At 38.0% G+C, this 23531-nt stretch overlaps 2 protein-coding genes across 2 annotated transcripts in view; one reads left to right on the forward strand and one right to left on the reverse strand.

Annotated features, from left to right (window-relative positions):
* Positions 1 to 720: 720 nt before the first annotated feature.
* Positions 721 to 10345, forward strand: cdk5 (cyclin dependent kinase 5). Its single transcript, XM_072362956.1, has 12 exons — positions 721 to 910; positions 1245 to 1333; positions 1422 to 1489; positions 1644 to 1704; positions 1782 to 1838; positions 1964 to 2059; positions 2352 to 2426; positions 4769 to 4865; positions 6206 to 6275; positions 6388 to 6448; positions 6536 to 6616; positions 6842 to 10345. The coding sequence occupies exons 1-12, from the start codon at positions 721 to 723 to the stop codon at positions 6926 to 6928; spliced, it is 1032 nt and encodes a 343-aa protein (XP_072219057.1). The 3' UTR covers positions 6929 to 10345.
* Positions 10346 to 10355: 10 nt separating this feature from the next.
* asic1c (acid-sensing (proton-gated) ion channel 1c) overlaps positions 10356 to 23531 on the reverse strand; it is an 89142-nt gene continuing 75966 nt past the window's right edge. The window contains exons 4-11 of the mRNA XM_072362955.1: positions 22086 to 22236; positions 21943 to 21999; positions 21346 to 21499; positions 21047 to 21138; positions 20615 to 20694; positions 19447 to 19518; positions 16393 to 16445; positions 10356 to 15333 (exon numbers count right to left, since the gene is read on the reverse strand). Coding sequence (XP_072219056.1) covers positions 15255 to 15333; positions 16393 to 16445; positions 19447 to 19518; positions 20615 to 20694; positions 21047 to 21138; positions 21346 to 21499; positions 21943 to 21999; positions 22086 to 22236 — 738 coding nt within the window. The 3' untranslated portion in view covers positions 10356 to 15254. The remainder of the gene's footprint in view (positions 15334 to 16392; positions 16446 to 19446; positions 19519 to 20614; positions 20695 to 21046; positions 21139 to 21345; positions 21500 to 21942; positions 22000 to 22085; positions 22237 to 23531) is intronic.

Genomic DNA, 23531 nt, shown 5'->3' on the forward strand with positions numbered 1-23531 from the left:
GATTGGAGGCAATTATCTTATGTGAAGGAAACGCACCTAACAGCCTACTTAATTCAAACATCAGTCTGCTGTAACATGTGCCCAAAGATGTTAGCTTTAGACGTGTGTAAATTAAAGAATCTGAGCGAACAGAGAGTGGCAGAAAATTACTGAGTGTATTTACTAATTACACATTTTGTGGTACTTGTCATTGAGTAATTTAATTTTCAACTTCTTCCACTCCACCATATTCTAGAGGGAAAATTGCACTTTTTTGCAGTTAAATGTTCCAACAAACAGTGATTTTCCCACTAAATGTATGACCTTACTTTGATTTCAATGAGTGCCCAAATAACCCAGGGTGGGATCAAATCTAAGATAGTATTGTGTCCCTAACACCATATAAAAAGTCATTTTAAATGACTCCACCACCTACTGCAGTATACATAATTTGTCCAATTACACAAGGCTACATGTTGCCAACACACCAATGCTTAAGTATTTATAATCTAACTATAACAGAAAGACAAACCAGCATTTTGTTGCTAATATCAATTCAAGTTTTTCCTAAAAGCCAATTTGTTCCAATGGTATATTGGTCTTTTACATTTCTGTAATAGCAGGTTACATTTGAGTTTACATTAGTACACATTTTTCGCTTTCCTTATACAGCCTAATCTTCTTATACATATGTCTTCAAATGGGATCCATCAGAGCTGCATTTCTACTGTCAGCCTCTAGATGACACACAAGGGAAGCTTGACTGCTGCAAACCGACCAGTAGCAGCAAGTGCAGACCAATTTAAGCTAACGTTTGTAGCTAGAATCCTATCCTATCCCCAGTTTGGGGTTCTTGTCGGTTATTGGTTTGCTGGCTGGCTTCATTGGCCAAACATGCAGAAATATGAGAAGCTTGAAAAAATTGGAGAGGGTAAGATTTAGATGGTTTTTTTTTTGGTGAATTTGTTAAGTTGATAGCAATTAGCCGAATGCTAATATAGCATTTACGTTAATGCAGTGCTTGCTAACGTAAGCAGTACCGTAGTAGCTTCGTGCTGGTATTAACTAATAAACTCGAAAGTTAGTCGAATACATTGCAGTATCTGCAGCTTCTACTTGCATGGTTTCATTGTTCTGTCAGACGATTTTTCTTCTGGTAATTTTACTGTGTTCACGCCAGCTAGCGGTGGTCGGGTAACTAGCTTGCGTCTCTGTGTCATTCATCGGAACTTTTAATCGATTAAACTTATGTTTTTATTCCGAAGGTACGTATGGGACTGTTTTCAAGGCTAAAAACAGAGAAACCCATGAAATTGTGGCTTTGAAAAGGGTCAGGCTGGATGACGATGACGAGGTTCGTATATCTTGTTGATTGTTGCAGTGTTTACCAGGAGCATGTTAGCTTGCTAGTGCTAAATCGGACTGAACTACATTTGTTTCAGGGGGTGCCAAGTTCTGCCTTGAGAGAAATCTGTCTTCTGAAGGAGCTAAAGCATAAAAACATTGTCAGGTCAGTCTGCTGTCAACTGTGACTTAGCTTTTTCCTTTATATATGTGAACGACAGGCAGTGTGACTCTGCTAGCCAGACGAGTTCAATACCTGTCAGTTTGCTTTGAACCCTGCTGGGATCATGCATTATACCTGGCTGTTCTCTCTTCTCCAGACTACACGATGTGTTGCACAGTGACAAGAAATTAACCCTGGTTTTTGAATATTGTGATCAGGTGAGTCACCCATCGCACCAATGTCTTAATAAAACGGAAAACTTCAAAGACTAAAATGTGTCCCTTATTCACTGCAGGATTTGAAGAAGTATTTTGACAGCTGCAATGGGGATCTAGATCCTGAAACTGTGAAGGTGAGAGAGGACAGCACACCTGCTTAAAAGCACAAAGCTATAACTTGATTGTTAGACGGTGTTATATTTGACTCACTGTTTATCAGGTCAGTTACATCTTAAATATTCTTGGGTTTCCTCTGCAGTCTTTCATGTACCAGCTGTTGAAAGGCCTTGCTTTCTGTCATAGTCGAAATGTTCTTCATAGAGATCTGAAGCCGCAGAATCTCCTCATCAACAGAGTGAGTGCTTAAAGTGCATTTGGACTTTAACTTGAAATCTTGTAAATATTTTTTGTTACGTTTTCTGTACGTGTTTGCCTGTTGTGGGAAATTTTAAAGTAATCCAAAACGATTTTAGATGTGTATGACTGGATCTGTGACTTTTGTGAAAACAGACCCCCAGAAAAGGGAAAAAAAAAAAAGTTTTCATCAGTGATCCATTTCTGGATGTGATGTTCAATAGAGGACTATAGGAAAACATGGTGTTGACGTTATCTAAAACTGAATTGTTAACTTTTTTCTCTATTTGTAGAACGGGGAATTAAAGCTTGCTGACTTTGGGTTGGCTCGAGCTTTTGGCATTCCTGTGAGGTGTTACTCAGCAGAGGTAGGTTGTACATGATTAACACAGCAGGTACTAAAAGCTGACTGCTTCCAGTAAAAACAAAAGATAAAACAAGTGCAGTCAGTGTAAAACTTTAGCTTCTTTAGAAACCAGAAATTTTGACCATAGCCATTTAAAACCTGGTGGTTACTAATTATGTGGTAAAACCTCAATCTAGACTTTCAAAGGTACATGTGTAAGCAGTCTAGAGCTGGAACTGAAAAAGGTTTTCACAGTTTTGAAAAACCAAGTCCTATCTAATATGTAAAGGGTTTGCTTTCATGCTGTTTTTAAGGATGGCCAGAAATGACCTAAAAGCCCATATCTTAAATTAAAAGGGTGTAACTGTCAAAACCCTGTTAAGCTTTCATTCTTTCTCTTATTTGTAGTTTCAGTGTCTTTGTACAGATTTGATGTCCTCAGCTTGTATATCAGAATTGAATGGTTACATAAATGGTGGAAGAAAAAGGAGCTTACAGGGGGTATTTTGGGGTTTGATATGTGTTGTTGTGGATATTATCAGAAAAATGACAGACAGAGACCAGATAGATTTAGTGGTTCTGGTTGGTTTGACCCGAGAGCCCAGCGAATCTATCCCCTCGGGTTGAGTTGTTGACCCAGTTTGACACTACTGATGCGAAAAGTCAGTGCACAGAAAACCCAGAGGGGAATCAAGTTTGTGGCGCTGAGACTTTAAAATAAGGCCATTTTTAAAGGTCATCTCATTTCAGCGGATGCATCACCCTGATACGTTCCGTGGCATCTCAGTTAAGAGGAGATGAATGATCCCTCGGCTATTTCAGGGTGCGTGAATACATTTTGAAATGTGTGTAATGGCTGCAGCATAAATTAAACAGAAGGAGATGAGTTCTTATGGGAAAAAAAGGGGGATTTTCTTACTTTATGTGTGTCACGTCTAGTCAAAATTTGTGAAAATTCACGAGAGGCTGCTCTGTTGGGCAGTTTTATGCAAGAAAAGTGCGCACACACAGGAGTTCTTCACACACTATTTGTTCCTCTCAGTAAAGCTATTCATCTAGTTGAATATCGAGGTCTCTTGTGGCCAACAAGTGCAGGATGTTTGAAATGGAGCATGTGTTGTAAAAAGACCGGTCATTAGGAATAATGGACGGGGGTGGCATAAGTTTCCACCCACTCCAGAACTAAATGAGCTCTTGGCCGTTGGTTCATCAGTGACTCAGTCTGTAACAACCGTTTCCAAATCTTGTGTCCCTGACCTTTCCGGGTCATGTCGCACTTTAAACCCTGTTTTCTAGATGTTTCTATAGCAGAACCAACATTTGGACTTAAGATGAAAACGAAACGTGCCGCTCTGAAGGTGCTTGCATTCAGCCTGAGCATGCATCCTGTGTTCTGTGCATCGCAGCTTCCTACTTTTCCTGTGCTTGTGTGTAAATTGTGCACAGAATTTTGCAAATGGTGTTGACCTCGGTGTGGATGAGTGGGGGGTGAAGCTGTTTAGTAAAGTCAGAGAAAAGAAAGCGGTATTTGCGGACACTCTGAATCGGTTTGTTCCGTGCAAGACAGCATCTGAAAGCAAATCTCGAGAGATGCATGCGGCTGGATGCGGTGATCCTAAAGTAGATGAAACAGGGATCGAGTCAGGGTGTCAAATGCTGCCCTTATGTCGAGGCACAGATCTTTATTTGCCAGTCTGCTCAGCTCCTCAGAAATCTCTGTTCCTTTCATTTTCTCTTTTTACAATAGTGTTTTTTGTTTTTTTTTTGCCTGGATTACTGGCAACTTGGGATCTGACTTTTCATTTTCACAAAAATGGCAAGGGTGGGGTTGTGGAGTAAACTGTAATACTTTGTCACATGTAAGGGGTCAGCGTTAGACCATAGTCTTTGCCTTGGTGTGGCGTCATCTGTACTTTTTCTGCTGTGAAATAAGTGTTTATTTAAATCTTAAAAAGCTAGAACTGAGCAATCTTAACAAGGATATTTTCTCCAAGTGACCTAAGTGACTGCATATGAAACGCAGTTCCAGTAGGAGGAACAACAGATGGAACTTTTTTTCTCTGTTAAAACTGCTTCTAAAAGCTGTGAGAAGGTGGTCACATCGTTTTTTTTTTTAACTCTTTTTAAGGTGAAAAACCAGCCCACACACTTTGTAGGGGACAGAACGTTTCTGTAAACGCATTATATTTTGTTCTTTTACTGCAGGGTGTGCACTTTAGACGGCAGTGTTTCATAAAGCAGCAGTTTGTTAATATGCAAAGAGCTTTTAGTGGAAAGTAGATGTAGATTTCGGTACTTGGAACTGTTGTGTTAACATTTGTTTGGTTGTTTTGTTTCATGCCCTTTGCTGTGATTTCTGTGCAGGTGGTGACATTGTGGTACCGGCCTCCAGATGTGCTGTTTGGTGCTAAACTTTATTCTACCTCTATTGACATGTGGTCAGCTGGATGCATATTTGCAGGTTGGTTTGTAATAGTTGAGTTATTGATTTTGTTTGTTTAGTTATCTGACTTTTTTTTTTTTTTTTTTTTTAAATACTGTTTGTTGATAATAAAAAGTCCATCTATCCATGCAAGTATCAAGGACTCAAAATCACTCTGTTGTTAAATATTGTAAACCAGGTTCTGTCTCTTGCAATATGGCCTTTGGAGAAGTGTGACTACAGATGTTTTAATTTGCTGGAGAGCAGCATTTGTGTCAAAATGTAAAAAAATACTTCTGAAACTAAATCCTTTACTCGGCACATAATCAGTAGATGTGGGGTTTGTAATGACAGAAGTTTCATGGCGATTTAACCTACAAATCATCGACTATTCCATGTCTTTTCCACAATGCGTATCCAACTCATGACATCGCTCCGAGCCCGTCTCAGAAAGAGTTTGATGACTGACAAAAAGGGGTGTTTTACGTAAGCGTAAACTTCCTCACATTCTCTCCTGTGGGGGGGTTATTTCCTTCGCTGCTATCATGGAGGAACTTCCCATCCCTTTCATAAGTAAATCTAGCCAAAATCATTTGTGTGCTGACTTTTGTCAAACAATGTCGCGCATGTTGAAATTAGGATTAAACGCTGCATATTAAGAAAAAAAAATGGTCTCAACAGAGCACATTTAAGTCATTATTTCATACTTTCCGGCTTCGTTGGGAATTTGGCTGTATAGAAATGCAGAACGTCTTGATGTAGCCACAGAAGGAGGAACAGAGGCAAACAGATGGTAGCGTTAGCCACATTAACTTCACTCACAGAGATTCTCCTGTTCTTTTGGTGACAAAGCTTCCAAAGATGAAAGTATCCCACTTGGTCATCAGTTCCTCAGATGCCAGGAGTGTCCTTTCATGCCACCAACAAAAGAGCCTTTGCTGTGACATTTTGTAGTTGGCAGAGGTAACTTTAATAAGGAAATAACAATGGCAAACAGCAAGGCTCGTTTGGAATTAAAGAGCGATGATCTCTACTGAAACACACAATCTGTTTGCCAGCTGGGGGCAGTGCTTATTCCCCTTTAGAAATCACAAGAGGCTGTAAACCTGAATGACTCATTCAGTGACTGACACACACACACACACACACACACACACACACACACACACACACACTGTGCTATATGGAGATGGAGAAGAAATGCAATCAGCTGCTGTCTACACACACTGGGGCAGATTGAATTTAGTTCAATTAAAAGAGTTGACATTGAAAAATAGTTCCTGTTTGATATTGGCAACAATTAACAGTTTTGTTTTGTGTTTCCTGTTGACAAAAAAAGGAAATAAGTGTCTCAGTTTGACATTTTATTCTGATTCCAGAGTTGGCTAATGCTGGGCGGCCTTTATTCCCTGGCAATGACGTGGACGACCAGCTGAAAAGAATCTTCAGATATCCTTTCTGACTTCAGATCTACAAGTATTGACAAAAGGGGGGCATTGATTTTAAATAATTAACATACAAGTACTTGGCCTTTGAATATTTTTCATTAACCGTGTTGTACATTGTTGGGTACACCAACTGAGGAACAGTGGCAGACCATGACAAAACTTCCCGATTACAAGGTAAATTCATTGGTGTGATTTCCTGTGGCTGGAGCTCAAACCATATCTTGCATAATTCTCTAATGGATAAACCCTTTCCTCCTGCAGCCATATCCCATGTATCCAGCCACCACCTCATTGGTGAATGTGGTTCCCAAACTAAGCAGCACAGGACGGGATCTGCTGCAGGTACTTTAGTGGAACTTTAGTGTCTGTTTGTGTCCTTTTTGAAGTTTTTGCGTGAACACATGTAAACAACGTTTCTTTTTTTTCTTTTCTTTCCACTAAAAGTACAAATCTTTTATTTATTTTAATGTAAACCAACACAAAGTTGTTACCAAGTAACACTTTTGCTTGCAGGAAATTGATGTTGCCGTTAACTCATTACATTTTTTTTCCTTTGATCCGACCCAGAACCTGTTGAAGTGTAATCCTGTCCAGAGGATCTCTGCAGAGGAGGCCTTGCAGCACCCTTACTTTGCTGATTTCTGCCCACCCTAAACTCTAAATTGCCTCTCACTGAGCCGAAGCCACAAATAATCAATCATCCCTCACCCTGTTGAGTCTTTAGGATGTATCCCTTCTGTGGGTTTTAAACACTCCCCTGCAATACATTTTGTTGTGCCTGTGTGGAACAAAGACCTAGTGGCTCTGCTTTGTTTAGGTTCTTTAAAGCTGTCTAATTTGGCACATACACACACACACACACACACACACACACACACACACACACACACACACACACACACACCTCAGTTAATTGGCACCGATGTGGGTGGGTGTTTGATCAAATACATTTTATAATTAAGGATTTTGTTTTCTGCCACACACACAAAGCCTCTTTTCCTACAAAGAGTGAAAGTGGCATGATGTTTCTTTCTTTTTTTTTTATGGGGGTGAACAAGCTTTGCCCTTCTGATCTGTGGTCATCTCATTTTACAAATTCATTTCAGATGCCTTGCAGATAGGTCATCAGTCCCTCATGCAGGCTTTTGGAAAGTTAAGATCTCTACTTTTCATGGAGTTTTTTTTTTTTAATCATTTCTTACACATGTAAAGACGAGTACGGGAGTTTTTAATCCCAAACACAGTTATTTATATTTGAAGATTTGAAAAAAAAAAAAATCTGTAATTACCAGTTTGTGTTAACCAAGATCAGCACACACACAAACAAACACTTTTGTCAATGAGCTTTCTGTGATCAAACAGATGATTTCCACTTGTTAGAAGTTCGGCTGCCGTCACTTATTTGCTGTCAAATAAGGCCACTACTTCAGATTGGGTTAAAATCACGAATGAGTCATTTTATTTAAAAATTGTAAAGGCTTATGTCAGCATTTCCCCCATTTTTATGTTAATTCTGTTTTCGTACCAGTTTCCTTGCAGGTGTCCTGGATGTAATGGTGTCATTTGGTGCCAATCAAAAGAAACATGAATTTCTTTTTAAAAACTCCTATATTAAGCAGGACTTTACATAAAAAGGAATTGTGTTAGTCAGACTAAAACTTTTAAATACATGTAAGCCATGTTAGTCCTTAAATTCTACAAAATTGAGCTTCTCAAAAGCGGTTTAACACACCCCTGTAGTGCAGTCAGGAGTCAAACCACTCCTACATGGATCTACTTTCAACTAGACTCAAATGGGCCCAAGGCACCTTGCACATGCTTCAGATTCCCATCTATTTGCTAAGTTTAAGTGTATAATAACAGCCAAATGTCCTCATTCACATATTTTTCTGCTTCTGTTGCCAGACAGCTAAACGTGTCAAAAGTTGTGACCGAAAATCAACCCGTTAAATCCGTGTCGACCCGCAGTCGCTTTAAGCATTCCCAGTGTGTCACTCGGCTCTAATAAAGTCCTGATTGTGTTACCGCAGACGGTGATCAAATGGAAAAAGGCCGTCTGTGCAGCGATTCTGGCTGTACTTGCAAAGATCTCACACAGTTAAAGTTAGACGCTGCAGAGCGTCTCGAACGTTTTCTCACGCGGTCCAAAGCGCCGCGACATCAGATGTACGTCGGTCAGTAACTCGGCTCTGCTCTCGTGCATGTATGAAAGCATGAAGACGACGGCACAATTTAAAGTCAAGCTGTAACTCTAGCTCTAACCTTACTGTGTGAAATGCAGAATTAAATTGTATTTTTTTTCTCTCAGCATAAACTTTGTTGGATCTTGCTGTCGCACTTGCTGCAGATGATAACTGTATGTCTTATTTAGATGAAATGGTGCAAAAAAAAAAAAAAGATGAAGCAACTACTGACTACTTTAACTACTTTGATGACACACTTTTATCATTTCTGGTGACTCAGATACCAAGGCCTGGACTCGCTGCCCATCATAAGATTATATAATAGCATGGCAAGCTAACTCACAGTTTTCTTCTTCTCGGGCTTTTGATTTCCCGTTGTATATTACTTTTGAGCACTTTGTTACTGATTTCTTAAACTGTTTAGTCATCGATTTGTCAAATTTTGAACACTGACAGCAGTATAGCCAGTTTTCAACGAATGGGCCAACCCACACATATATACATGTTCATGACAAGTGGACCATTAGTTACACAATAGTTTTGTTCTGTTTTGTTTTTCCATCGATGTACTTTTGTTTTCTAAAAAGCTTTTGTAATTGCAAGGAATGAAAAAAAAGTAATCCATATGATTCACCCGTAATCTGTATTTTCATATAATGACTTTTGCACCATTAGCTGTTTCCATTTTGTAACTTATGATATTACCACGGTTAAAAGCTTACAGTGTTATGTTCCTACACATTATTACAGTGCTACTTATCCCATAAAAAGCCAATGAAGTGAGAAGTGTCAGAAGTGACTGACTTGTTAGGGAAAGGATTTATTTTTCATTTTACTGATGTGAGACACGATAACGGATGCATGTATTTATTAAGGATGGAATGCCTGCTCTTTTTTTTTCTTTTTTCTTTAATGTAGCAGAATTTTATTTGGTACTGACATTTTCAGTAGATCCTCAGAACTTGCTTTAAAGTGGCTCTTTGTAGGATTTTAAATGTTTGAAAGATGCCGCGTGTAAAAACACTAGGATTTCATTGTGTTCTGTCATCACAGCAGTGATGACTGTACATTTTCTTTTATACAGCTTTTTAAATCTTAATTTGAATGAAGGGTGGGTTTTGCACTTTTTTTTTTTTTTTGCTTGTATCTTTGCTTTTTCTGGTAGAACTCGAAACAAATGTTGTGACTGTATATTTCAGCCAGTAAGACTCAGTAAAGTCAACACAATACATATTTGCTTTTCTTTGAGAAATAATGTCCAGCTTGTTTATTCAATCCTTTCAAACTCTGTAGAATAGAAAAAAGAAGCGGTTGTTATCTATTTAATTTTGTGCCGAGCTATTGAAAGAGCAGAATCGGCGTTGAATAAGAAAATATGCATGTGATTCAGGTTTAAATGTCTGCAATTTCATGATAAATGGTGTCATAAAACAACTAAATACATCTGCTTCAGTACTGCACAGTTTTTACTACAAATATTAAGCTGAAGCGCTACCTAAACACCTACTCTTCTACATTTAGAAGGCGCATATGTGAGGATGTTTTTACTGTAAAATGTTACTTTAACATAAGTAAATGTAATGCACTACAGCTAATGACAGCAAATTAATACTCAAATCAGGAATTTCGCCCTATTAATAACACTTTAAAAGACTTGAATTCTGGCTGTAACAAAGATCAATATGTTAGTTTATCCTGATTTTATCGGTCATATACACTAACATGAAAACATTGCTCCAGAGCGCCAAGTCTGAATAGGAACAACCACTAAATGGATCCATTGTTTAAGCTTTTGTCAAGGCTTGTTTCTCCATCCACCTCTCGCCGTTTGTAACCTCAAAACCAGCACAAACCCACTTAAAAATGCCCAATAGTCTGATTTATGACTGACTACATAGTAAAGTTTGTAATAACTATTTAATATTCAGTTCAGAGTTAAAATCACATATCTACAATAAAATGGACATAGAGCATGTAGAGCCAGATGAAGCAACTCCAGTTCTCCAAATTTGTGCGAGTGTTTTGGAGAAAATCCTGTCACCGATGAGTCTTTGAGCCAAATTCTTACTTCCTTTAAGCCACGCTTTATTGAAGCAAACCATGCTAAGAAAGGTGTTTTGTTTTTTTGTGAGTGCGTCAGATACATCCATGAGAGGATGTGGAGATCACCATTTTGATTCATCTGACTCCAGAAATACACTTTGGACAATACAAAGTGAATAGCATAGCTATCATTACACTGATAGACCAGAGATAATAGGAATACATAATGTTCATGCAAGGAGGAAAATCAATGATGTGCTGTAAATTTTGTGAATGAAATAGTTCAAATCCAGTGGTTGGATGATAGAAATATCTAGTATACTTGTTTCTACTTGGCCATAGCTTTGCAGTAAGTATTATTGAAAGACTACTTGATGAGAATAAAGAGATTCAGTAATGGTGTTAACCAGATCAGATACACTCTGCTGTTCTTTGACTGTTGGGAAAAGGGAGCGAGGTGAAGACCTGGGACATTCTCACAAAGCCTACATCCAGTATCTCAACAGTTTGTTGAATCATTTTTAGAACTTTGAACCCAACACGACTACATTCAAAGTCGTCATGGCAATGCAGCATCATAGTGTAACGTGTTGGCATCTGTGTCTCCTATGTGAATGATGATGTTTAATATACATAAGTGATATTGCACGAGTGCTGCAGTTGGCAGCCGTTCCCGCTAGATCCAATCCATCTGTGATATGTCATGAAATGAAAATGGAAATCCCAAATCTTTTTTTTTTATTTTTTTCACTTCACATCAATCTCATTGCAGTGGTATTTGATTCAGGGCATTTATTGCTCATGACATAACGCCACTGATTTACACTTTTTTTTTTTTCCTTTCCTGAAAGGTAACATTTAGATCTCTGGCTTCGCTCTTATTCCTGACTATGCTGTTATTGTGGGCACATCAAGTGTAACAGTAGTTCAAACTAGAGCCACGGAAGGCAGTCACGACCATAGACATTCAGTCATTGGCTTTCAAGTGATGGCTGATCTCCAAGGGTTTGTGCTTCACATCAACAGTCATCTAATACACAGACAACAGAGTAATAAAGCTATAGTGTTATGAACACAACTTGTTTGACTTGTGTTATACTTAAAAGTTTCACATAAAAAAAAAAGACACTGTTCTGACTTTCCAGCAAATAGTACCTACAAGTCCATTATTGTAATGTCAAGGATTTAAACAACACAGTGTTAAAGATACCAAGAGAGGAAGTAGACTGACATGAAGTTTAGAAGAAATGTTATGTACGTAAGATGGTTAAATATAGTTTATTACACTTGATCATTAATACATCACAAAATATTATTTGTGACTTATTACATATTCTGTAATAATATAAATAATGATAATTGGATACAGTGGTAAAATTGTACAATGCATTTCTTATATAAATCAACCAAAATAAATGGGGTTGAGGTGCATGGTTCTCATGTTCTGAGAAAAATTCTCTTCATTCTAATAGTCTATGTTTTCAGTTATGTTGTAATCCCCAAAAAGACACTTAAGGGCCACTCAAATAGTCATTTATAAGAGCAAATTAAGAAACACCTTTTCTATTATATATATATCTATAGTTATATATATCTGACAAATGCTTCATGTGAACAGTGTGGATTTCCGTCATGGCATTTGATTGCAGGTATTTACAAATGTCTGCCAAGTTTAAGAATGTCCCCAGCAAACCTTTTTTTTTTCTTTTTTTTTTTCAAAAGTTCTATTAAGAGAATAGATTACTATCACAGGGGATTGCGCTGATGAACACTTTTAACACACTGTGATGAATAGGAATGACAAAGTAAACTAATTATTCATGTGCAAAAAAAGTCAATTTCTTACATGCTTGCAAGTCAAATGCTGTCAACCCGTTAAATGGACATGATCTTTTCTGTTGATATGGCCGGGAGACACCTTCTTTCATCTCCTGGGAGGCTCAGTAGAACTTTATCACCCCTAAGTACAAGATTAAACAATATATGTGTATGCATTTATATTATATATTGTTAGTGCTTGTGCACATCTTTATATGCAGTCTATGGTTTGTTTTACACAGACATTACACTCCAACGTCTGGTTGGAATCGTAGTGACGTAAACGTAGTCATCAGAAGGTACATTTTGAGTTGGCTGCATACCTTCAGACTTGTTTTGACTGGATGGACTGCAGGCATACTTGATTTATAATGCTTGCACATGTACGAGATGTTTTCTCTATGCAAACATTTAAGGGGCCACGTTATCAAAAAAAAAAAAAACGTTTCTGTGCTTTTTAAGTAAGCACATTATTTGTCTGAAATGTCTGAAGTTAATGCCAACTCAAAACTTTGAGAGAACTCAACTCTTGCACTGTGGGACTCGCAAGGTTTGAAAATATCTTGTTTAGTGAGTGGTTCAGATTTGCAGAGGATTCTTATGTCACACATATATAGCGTCCCCATCTTTGTCTCCATCCAATTTCACGTTAAATGAATCGAGCTGTACTCACTGTACCTTGGAAGTGGCTAGTTACATAGTTCACTTAACTTACAAAGAGCCAGTGTCTTCACGCAGGGTCTAAAATAGAGTTGGGTCTACTCACTGTTCAAAGGCAATGCTTCGATTATCTAACGATCAGGGTCTATTCATTCCAAATAGCTTGGAGAAATAAAAAATCCCATACAAAATACAAGTGTGTGTGTCTTAAAAAGTTAAGAAAGGAATGACATAGTAATTTTCTACCAGTACTTTGTTAAATGTTTTATAACCCAATAAGTAAATCTTTTATTATATATCTAACAATGAATCCACCATCAGATAACTGGTGAAAAGTGGCCCATTTAAGCAGAAATTCTTAATATTCTCTTCTAAAACGTATATAAAACACAGAGAAATGGAATAACACTAAAGCATAGCGTTTCTGGATTTGATATGTGATAAAGGAATTACAACCTGAGTTCGGATTGGTGTGTAAACCTGCTTGCTGACTGCTAAGTTTTGTGTTGTGGTGTGTCATTAATCTGAAGAAGTCCAACACATGACTCGTGAATCAGTATCAATCAGTAGAATCTGTACCAACTGTCCATGGACAAATTGCAGACGAGGGAAATGTACATTTTTGAAAATAAAACTGACAGTATTGAGTATTTCTGTTTTGGTTTGTTGGGTGGAAGCTGAATTTGCTGTGTGTGCTAGTGGGAGTTCTCAGACTACTGGTATTTATTCAAGAACAGCAGATCTCAAAAGAGGCCGACCCTGTAGAAGAGAGGGGTGAAGTGGAGCAAGTGGGTCACTCCATTTCCTTAAACAGGTCAACGGTAAATAAGCTGTTGCATTGTCTGTCTGTGGTATTTTGGCCAACTGATGTCATAGTTATTTATTTAGGACTATAGGAACCTGTACCAAAAAGAGGCAAAATATGTCTCATTAAAGCAGTTTCTATAGTGATACGAACAATATTTTTAAAATCTTTGTGATGCCAAATATTGTATCTATACGTGTAAGCAGCCGAGTATAAAAATACATTTTGGCAACAAAAAGATGTTCACGTGACTTTGACTTTGTTGTGCACATTACATTTTTAGAGAGTGGTTAGGTTTATGCAAAATCTCCAATTGGTAAGGATTAGGAAAACATGTTTTGGGAAAAAATTGAACCATTTGTACAATGACAACAGCAGGCACTTTACTTGTAGTTAATAGCACAAAATCAGGTAGTTGCCTGCATGATTGGGTGCATTATGTTATATATCAGTGATCAGAATGAAGGCTTATACCTGACTGAACCTCCTGGAGGACAAAAGCACTTCCAGGCTATATCATCTGAAGTGATATCCAAGTCCAATAAATGGGCTGATAACTTTTGAAGTGTTACTCAAAAATGGAAAAATGTATACCAAACTGAAATATTGGCCATATAAAGATACAATCAACTGCCTTTTTTGCTTCCTGGCTTTCTTCTCTGACTGTACTGTGTGCAACAAAAAAAAAAGACTAAGCAGCGTTAATTAACAAAAACCTCTGGTGCTAGTCTGAGTCATCCAAAGATCCAAGTGAAATAAAAAAATGCTTGCATTATGTACAAATGAAAAAGTTCCTCCGCTGCTTTTCAATTGAATAATTACGGTTATGCAACAATTCACATCCTAACTGAAGCAAAAGGCAACATTAACCACTAGTCCAGGGTTTTATTCAGGTTCTGAGAAGCTCCTTGGAGCCACAATCATCTCTTAAAGTGGAGCAGATTTCTAAAAAGGCTGGGCTGTTTAAACTAGTGCCAGGTATCATATAAGGTCACTCAATACAGCATTGGTTCGATGCTGGAGGCATAACATTTTTAATTAACGCTGCTACACATGCCGATCCACTTTTCTTTTTTTTTTGGTTGTTTTTAATTAATGAACAGCAATACTGACACAGTGGCATCACAAAACTCAACAGAGTTCAGAATTCCTTTTTTTGTACACATTTACCTTCACCGATTGTAGACTGTAAACTGACCAGATAAAAAAATAAATAAATCAAACATGAACAAAACACTGATGCCCTTAACATGGTGGTTAAACCTGAGTTCTGTTTTGGAAGTGGACTCTTTATTTTTCTGATGATAGTATTCTATTTCTATTCAAGCATTGTTAAACTGCACTATTTTTGAGCGTTCACTCAACCTTTTCCTGTTAAATACACAAATTGTTTCACAGTTTGCTGTCAAGTCTCCAGATGTGCCTCAAACCCCTGTTTTATGTTGTCAACAAGCAAACTCCTCAAAGTTGCCTAAAGTCGGGTGACGAGGTAACATGTTCGGCGTGAATCCGAGACTGTCCGAGTGACTCCGGAGGGTGTCACAGGTGCTCTGCAAAATAGAGGGGAGGGAAGGAGGGAAGACGAGTTCAACCGGGTTAAGGGAGGAGCGATATAAGGAGTGATGGAGGAAACATTGTTAAGGAGAGTGCAGGAAATAAAATGGGAAAAAATGTGAGATGAAGAGAAAATAAGCAAAACAGAAAAAAAGAATAATGTGATGAATAATGATGTCACACACAGATAGATGGGACATTTAGTTGGGGATGATGAATGGGAGAAACAAATGATGAGGTAATGAATAGATATGGGAGTTTAAAGTTCAGAGGCATTGTTTCACAAAGGAGAGATATTAGGGGATGGTAGGGTGGCATGGATGAAAAGAGGGAGAAGAGAAAGAAAAACAGAATATTTTTAGTCCTATTGTTACACTAACATGTGAAAATCTTTAACTTAAGGATTTGAAACACCCACATACTGTATGTATGCATGTCCTTCAGTGCAAAAATGCTTTATCTAGTTTTGATAAGAAAACTGCAGATATGTGGGGAAACACATACTGGTTGTTCCGATAGCAAAAATGGCTATTTCAGCAAACAAAGACCCATTTTGTGCAAACTCACTGCATGCAGATAACATCACAAAGTAATGCATCTAGTGACGTTATCAGGCACAAGCCTCTAAATTGACCTCTGAGCTGCAGGGAGACAGATGGTTCTCAAGTGGTTTGGTGTTTTTGTACAGTTCAGTAAATATCTTTTAACAGGAGCACTGCACTTTAACCTACGGAGGGAAGAAAGTTTCATTATTCAGGGAAAGGAGCAACTTTGTATAGTGCAGAGAGGAAAGACCTTTACGCACTTGGAGAATCCAACCAACTCTCGTCTTCAGCTGAGCTAATAAATACAGACACACATCACAACTGACCTGTTCTGACAAGGGCAGCAGATAATAAAATGCACACTGGAGCTCGTCAATCTCCCCTGTTTTATTGACTGCCAACCAAATTGTTTGTAACCACTGAGGAAATGATGTATGAGATGGTCTCAGATACGAATGAAAGAGAGCGACAGCATGGGAGGGAGTATCTATTATCGAAGGGGTGTGCTACCTGGGGACATGATTAGGCGTGACACCAGGGCTGGTTGGGTTCTCTGGAAACTCCTGGAATAGACATGATGAAAAGAAAGATGGGTGAAGGTGACTGGAATGAAATTAAAACACAATGTAAATGCTAAAGGTTAAACTTCTGAGGAAAGGGTCTCCACCCAAATTTTAAAATAAATTTGAAAGTGTTTCTTAATGAGGGAAAGCAAAGATCAGTTACAGTCACCCAGACATGTTCATGATCACTGACGAAATGAAAGACAAACTCGAAACACAGAATCAAATGACAGTTAAATGACTTCCTTGTCAGGAAGTTTGAGTGAAGATGTGACAATGGAGTAGTTGGAAAATGCCGACAGTGGCATGCAAATATCTGGGCACCCCTGTTCAACATTTTTCTTACTGTGAAATAGTTTAGTGAGTAGAGGATAAAATGTCAGAAAGAGTCATAAAGATTACCAATGCTTCTTGACATCAGAAAGAAGTTCAGTGTGTCATTGTTGTTAATGCACCCAAAAACACTGGACCTCTCGGACAGTTTACAAGATCCAAGAACACGATTAGTTTGGGAGGGCTATGGCCTCTTCGTAATCAGGAGGAAAGGCCAGGAGGTGCAAACCTCAATGCTTTCTAAAAGCTCTCATCTCCTCAAACCATATGCCAACAAACTGCCATCTTGGGCTTCTCAAAGCAGCTGCTTAGCACTCTGAAAATTAGACTAAATTATGCTGATAAAGCAGGATAGCAAGGCATTCACAGGTATCTGTCTTTTCTGTCTTTGTGTAGTTTAAAGAAATTACAGCTGGGACAGTAAAGCTCCATATGACCAAGAAAACTTTGAGAACTGTCTGTAGGATTATTAATTAAAAAAGGCATAATTATTATTGAAAGTTGTAGAAAGACATCAAAAGAACAATGCATACAAGATGGGCCAGTGGCTCAGAACTAGAAGCCTTTTATAGGAAGAATGAGGGAAAATCCTCCAAACAAGAACTGAGAGACTCTTAATTGGCTGCTTAGAATTGCAAAGCTGTGCTACTTATCAAATGAGGTGTTATTGATACTGACAGTAGTGGACAGTCAAGCTTTCAGGTCGTTTATTATTTTCTTTTTTTGTGTGTGTGATGTGTTGCATTTCAGCCCTTTAGAATATTTTTATTTTTTTTAAACTTAGCTACTAAGAGTAAAATTAATTTTGATCAGGTAGACAAACATTTTGCATGCCACTGTGTGGGATATGGCAAAAACAACGTACAGGTGATGATTTCTTGTAAGAGGGTGACTGTATGGCATGAATGGATCATACAATAAATATCACACTGGGGAAAAAAGCATGAATGCAGCCTTCTAAATAAATGTTTCTTATGCTACTGTTTCCCTAAGAATCCACTTTAAACAAGGTGGAAATAATGTCCTTTATAACTATACTGGCTTAAGCTTACAGTATATATACTCTGCAAAGGATGATAAACATTTCCCTGCAATCATTTCCTTCTACAGCCACCGAATTCTGAACCTGAGGAAACCAAGCATGCAAGAGCACCGTCCTCATGCAAACAAAGCCTCATTATAACGTCTCACTGAAAAATTGAAGTCAACCTATTTTGCATGCCATCTTTTTGCTCTCGAGTGACACACATAACATTGCATTTCCAACATTCTGCCAAGAAAGCTGGATGCAAACTGGTTAATACAATAAACTCAAGGACAAAAGAAAATGTCTGCATTTGACAAAAATCTGCTTCAATGCTTTTCATTATAACAGCACCAGATTAGAGGAAATGTTTTAACTTTGGTCAGTGATTGCAGCCCCTCAGCAAGCAGCACAATTTCATTGTATAAGGAAAGGAATAAGAGCACAAAGACAAAAAAAAACTGACTTTTAAAACTGACAATAGGAACAACATGATCAAGAAACATCAATTTAAAAGGTGACTGAAAATCACACCTCCTGTATTTTCTAAATACTGTGAGGTTAGTTATATATCTTCAGCTGTAACTAGAAAATAAAGCTCCCCATCTTTTGGGATTTGATTCTGCAGTACGAGCTGAACAGTTACTGACTGCTTATATAAAAAGGTGCTTTTCTGCTACAAATTTCTCATTACTTCTTAACTGCCCTGTAGAAAACTTACATAACTGTCAGGGGGAGTGGAGCTCCTTCTGGGTGCAAAGTGTTAACCCACTGGGCTTGACAAAATGCTGTGATTTAGGGGAAAGGGCTCCTGTTTCACGAGGAGTTGATTGCTTTTATGGTTTTGAAAACAAATTCATCACAAAATACTAATAAAATCTTTAGACCTCATAATCTGTTTTCGGGTTGTTGATTTTTTTTGTTCCTCATACGAATCTGCTGTGAATATTCTGTCATCATCTTGCCAGAACATAAGCGAGAAAACCAAAGAGCAAAAACAGCTTTTCCTGCTCTAAGTTAACTGTAACTACATGATAGAAGGTGACATCGAGAAGCTACAATAAGTGTGAAAATACTGCAGTGTGTTGGTGTGTGGGATTAACTGAGATAAGGTCCATGGCCTTTGATAATGAGAGAAGTTTATGAGTCATGAAGAAAATTTAAGTAAAAGCAAGTCAGACCCTTCACTCTTGCATATCCAAGCACCAAAGTTAAAGTATAGTTAGTAGCAAAACACCTGTCAAACCATAATTGGCCTGAAAAGGAAAGGTTTCTTCATCAGTTTGTACTTACATCAGCAATCCGTGTGTAACTGCTGTAGATTTTTACCATCACAAAGAATAATCTAAAAGGCATGTCAACATGTAAACAAAGAGCACTGTACGTGTGTAATGCTACACGTCTTATGCATAAACGCTATGCAGTAAAAACAATATGTGTCATATTATATTTTCTAGAAAGACATTGTTTCTGCATGAGAAGCAAGAACGACATACCGTGGGGCTGCTTTGCTCTGTCTCTGGTGCTGTTCAATAAAAGCATTTAAAGTGTGAGCAGACATTTTGTTGTTGTGCTGTTTCTGAGCCCATCTTGTAACATATCACATTCATTTCATTCAATCAAATGCTTTGAGGCAGGAATTACCAGATTGTCGCTCTGACAACGCTGTGGTCGTTTCTTGCGCATGAAGTAACCCAGAACCTTATCCTTGAAAACCTAAATGTAAAAACATCAGATAAACATGACTGACAGTTGGAATAAAGTAATCATCATGGTAACTGACACTCAATATTTTGATAGAGCTGATAGTTGATATGATGTATGCTGTGCTTATTTCTCAAGAAATCCCAGCAGCTGCCACCTCAAATATCAAATATTAGGTATATTTCAAACTTCACAAAAACTAAAGGATAAAACAATCATTTTCAGTTTAAGAGGAGTTGTTTTGAGTGCTAGAAGTCCTCTGATTTGACTCAGCCTGAAAGCTATCGATACCTTTCCCCAAATGTCTGTTTGTTTTGGATTAAATATTAGCAGTACAACTATATTTATGGTCCAGTTGTGAATTATTTGACATGATTTAGAAAGCTATCGGCAAGGAGCAATAAGATGAGCTAAGCAGTTTAGCGCGCAGTTATAGCAGTTTGAAGTGTACATGTTAAGAGCTGGCTGTAGGTACTGAAAGGAAATATCCATTTTTGTTTGATACAACGTCCCTAAATATTTTTTCTTTTTTTTGCACAACCTGAAGAAGTGTTGTAGATATAGATATCTACAATCTACACAATCAACATTAAGTGTAGATCTGGACATATAGATATCTATACCAAATTTGGTGTCAATAACCCTCAATAAAAGAGAAACAGTCAAAGGGTCCTTAGAATTCCATTTACAGAGCACTCAACAGTACCTCAGATTTGAGAATATGGTTTATACGTTGTGTGCATAAATGCACCTCCAACCTCAATCCAGTGCAAGTGCTTAAACAGTCATTTGGGAGCTTCATCTACCATTCTCTAGGTGCTGAAAACAAGAGAGAGTCATTTCCACGGAGTAGCTTTTTTTTGGCTCATGTCCCAGATTGACTACACTCTACCCAGATATCACCGGGGGAATTTCTTCTGAAAGTGTATCTCCAGCAAATAATCTCGTGCAGTGAGGTGCTTATGTGAAGGGCAGCTGCAGAGATATTTTTGACCTTTCTCCATTAATTCTTTAGTGTTAATGTGTGAAAATGACATTTTACCCTTGCTCCAAATCTATGCTAAAATATAACAAAAAATTATTTTGATTATTGAAGACAAAACGTTACCTCATATAAGTAGTCAAATATTTCCAGAATTGTCAGAACACTAGCTCCAATAAACAGCCCCATCTGACCTCCAATGTCACCTAGAGACAAAGAGATTAACAGATATGGGCAGGTACAGTAATTGAACAATGGTGCGTGAAACCATTCCCAGTGCTGTCACATCTAATTCCGTATATCTCAGAGTTATCTGAGCTGAATTGTCAAAAGTGTCCATGCGGGCCAAACTTCTCATCAAACCCAACCCTGCTGCCCTTGCGAGAACATCAGATTATGAAAATGTGTTCAGTCTGTTTCATGAGTTCAAAGACGAACCCTCAAAGCGTCACGCATGAACACAATGTGAAATGTGCGCCAGGGGCTCACTGAGTGCTAATACCAAAGTTATCCTCTTTTTTCCCTGTCACAATGACCATGGAACAGTGAGAATCTTACCGAGAAGCCCTGCAATTTCATAGGCCTTCTTCTGCTCAATTTTCTCGTAATTCAGAGCTTCAAAGAAGATGTCCAACACCAATATATTTTCTCTGCAGAGGGGACAGACAAAGAGCAGCCAGCGGATTTCACTTCCTGGGATATGAAATTACATCAAATGATATCCGACTTTTCGTGCGTAACTTTCTTTCATTATTGTTACATTGAAGGTGAACGATGGAGACTCACAAAGCATCAATCCATCAACAGAAAGAAGAAAAGATTATCTAAATAACTGACTGATACTAAATCATACTTACCCAATATATTGTTCGGTTTTGTTGAATTTCTTAGCCAGATATTTAGCAGATGCCTTACTGGGAATCTTAACCATGGACAGCTCCTTGCCATAGCGAGTCATGTTGCAGGGCGTCTCACAGACACAGTAATCGTTGTCTTTCTCTACCAAAAAGTCTGTGGATGATCAAAGTCATTTAAACATATTGTGATCTCTAAAGAGAATCAAATAAACCTGCATACACAGGCTCTCAGTTTCTGCTAAAAATATATCTGAACACAACAAAAATACACTCGCTGCCATCGTTCACTTTCCATGAAATCAAATAATGACTGAAGCCATAATACTGTGGAGAAGAGGAAGGAGAAAAAAAAAATAGTAGGATTTATTTGAAGTCAGTGAGGCATAACGACATCACATATCTTCATAATGGAATTTCTACGCTATTTTATTATTTTGCTTCAACACCATCTGACATTAAAGTAGTTTAAAGTTGAAGCTACACAAGTATTATCTAAAGCCTGGAACGAGCTCATGGCACTGCTGCTGTTGAGTTCAGGCACTGGTGCAAAAATACCACACTAATATTGTGTTTTGAATACAAACTACAAGGGCTCACCTAAAGCTGGGTCAGCACAGTCTTTGTACTGCTCAGGAGTGCAAACTGTCGACGTCCCTGTTTGAAATAATATAGATGTGAAAAAACATGATTTATGCATATTCTCTGTTTTTCACAACCCAGGTCATTCTCTGAATCCATACCAGGCATGTGAACCATCCTGCAGTTGCAGTTCTCCAGCAGGTACCGGGTTTCACAGTCGATACGGCATGCAGTGATGCTGTACGTGGAGAAGAATTCAGAGTCTATTGGAGTGGACTTGCAATCTCCCCAGGGCGGTGGGAGGTACTGAAGCTGAAAGAGTAAACAGCACATGTTTTCCCTCAGCATATCAGCTCACAGGATTACAGCAAATAACATAATGAAAACCCAATGCAGCTAAAGTGCAAAAGAAGGCAACAAGCTGACAAAAAACAAATAAAAATGTCAGAAACATCAGAAAAAAAAAAGAAAAGATAAATGCTTTTAAATGAAAATGTGCACTGAGACAAAAGTGGCACAACGTGTTCGATCAGGACAACATTATTGCTCATGTGTAACAGCAAGCAGACATCATGCAGAACATTTCTAATGCGAGTCTAGTCCCGGGTAGAAAGCAGAGTACCATGGGAATAACAACAGGCTTAGAAATAGGAACCTGGAAAGTGTGCAGTTTCAGACAGGACACCACAATCAATCGACACATTTTCCAACTCTGACCACAGAATTCAGAATCAAATAAAAAGTATTGTTTTAAAAAGTACAAATAAATCAATTTAACTGGTTTCATAAATAGCAAATTATGTGATATCATAGAATAAATTGTATATTTAAGGTTTAAGAGTTGTCCCGAAGAATAATGCATTCTCTAGAAGTTTCCTGAAGAGGTTTGTATTCTTGGTTAATTACATAGATTTTCTGCTACCACTACTAAACCACCTTGTATAGCCTTATGAATGTAACAATTTATGAGCCTATAATTATTAGTAATCCAGGGAATTTTTAATCAAACCATAATTGAATACTTAACAGCTGAATTTGATGATTAAACCTTTAAACTGCAGCAATTTGCCTCGTGTGTACATATATGTGTCTGTTTTACAGTGATCGGTTCACAGCATATTTTATTGTGTACTGAGCAAACTGACCTCTAACCACCAACATAACCTTCAGTTACTGTTTGTTTGTTTACAGCTAGTTATGGAGATGAATGCCTACTGCTCATTTCATGACAAAATAAAGCAATTTTATATGCAGGCTTGTGAGGCTTACTTGAGTGTATGAGCATATACAGAGACATGCTAACGACAACAGGAGCTGGTCAACAATCAAACCTTTCTTCCTAGCAAACTTCACAAAGGAACTGTGTTGTTTTTGTCACAATTAGACTCACTGTAAGCCCCAATCATCTCTACCATCTCCAACCAGGCAAACACTAACAATCAAAAGGTTGTTTTGTGAATAGGGAGTGACAGAAGACAATCTGTTGAGGGAGTGGATCTGAATAGTTATGAATTCCAATCATTAACTCTCATATTTGGATATATCTGGACTCCAGTGGGGACGAAACCCTAGCACAAAATATGCTATACTATAAACTAAGGCCAGAT

Source organism: Leuresthes tenuis, unplaced genomic scaffold (assembly GCF_036924035.1).
Source record: "Leuresthes tenuis unplaced genomic scaffold, fLeuTen1.0.hap1 SCAF_14, whole genome shotgun sequence".
Lineage (NCBI taxonomy): Eukaryota > Metazoa > Chordata > Actinopteri > Atheriniformes > Atherinopsidae > Leuresthes > Leuresthes tenuis.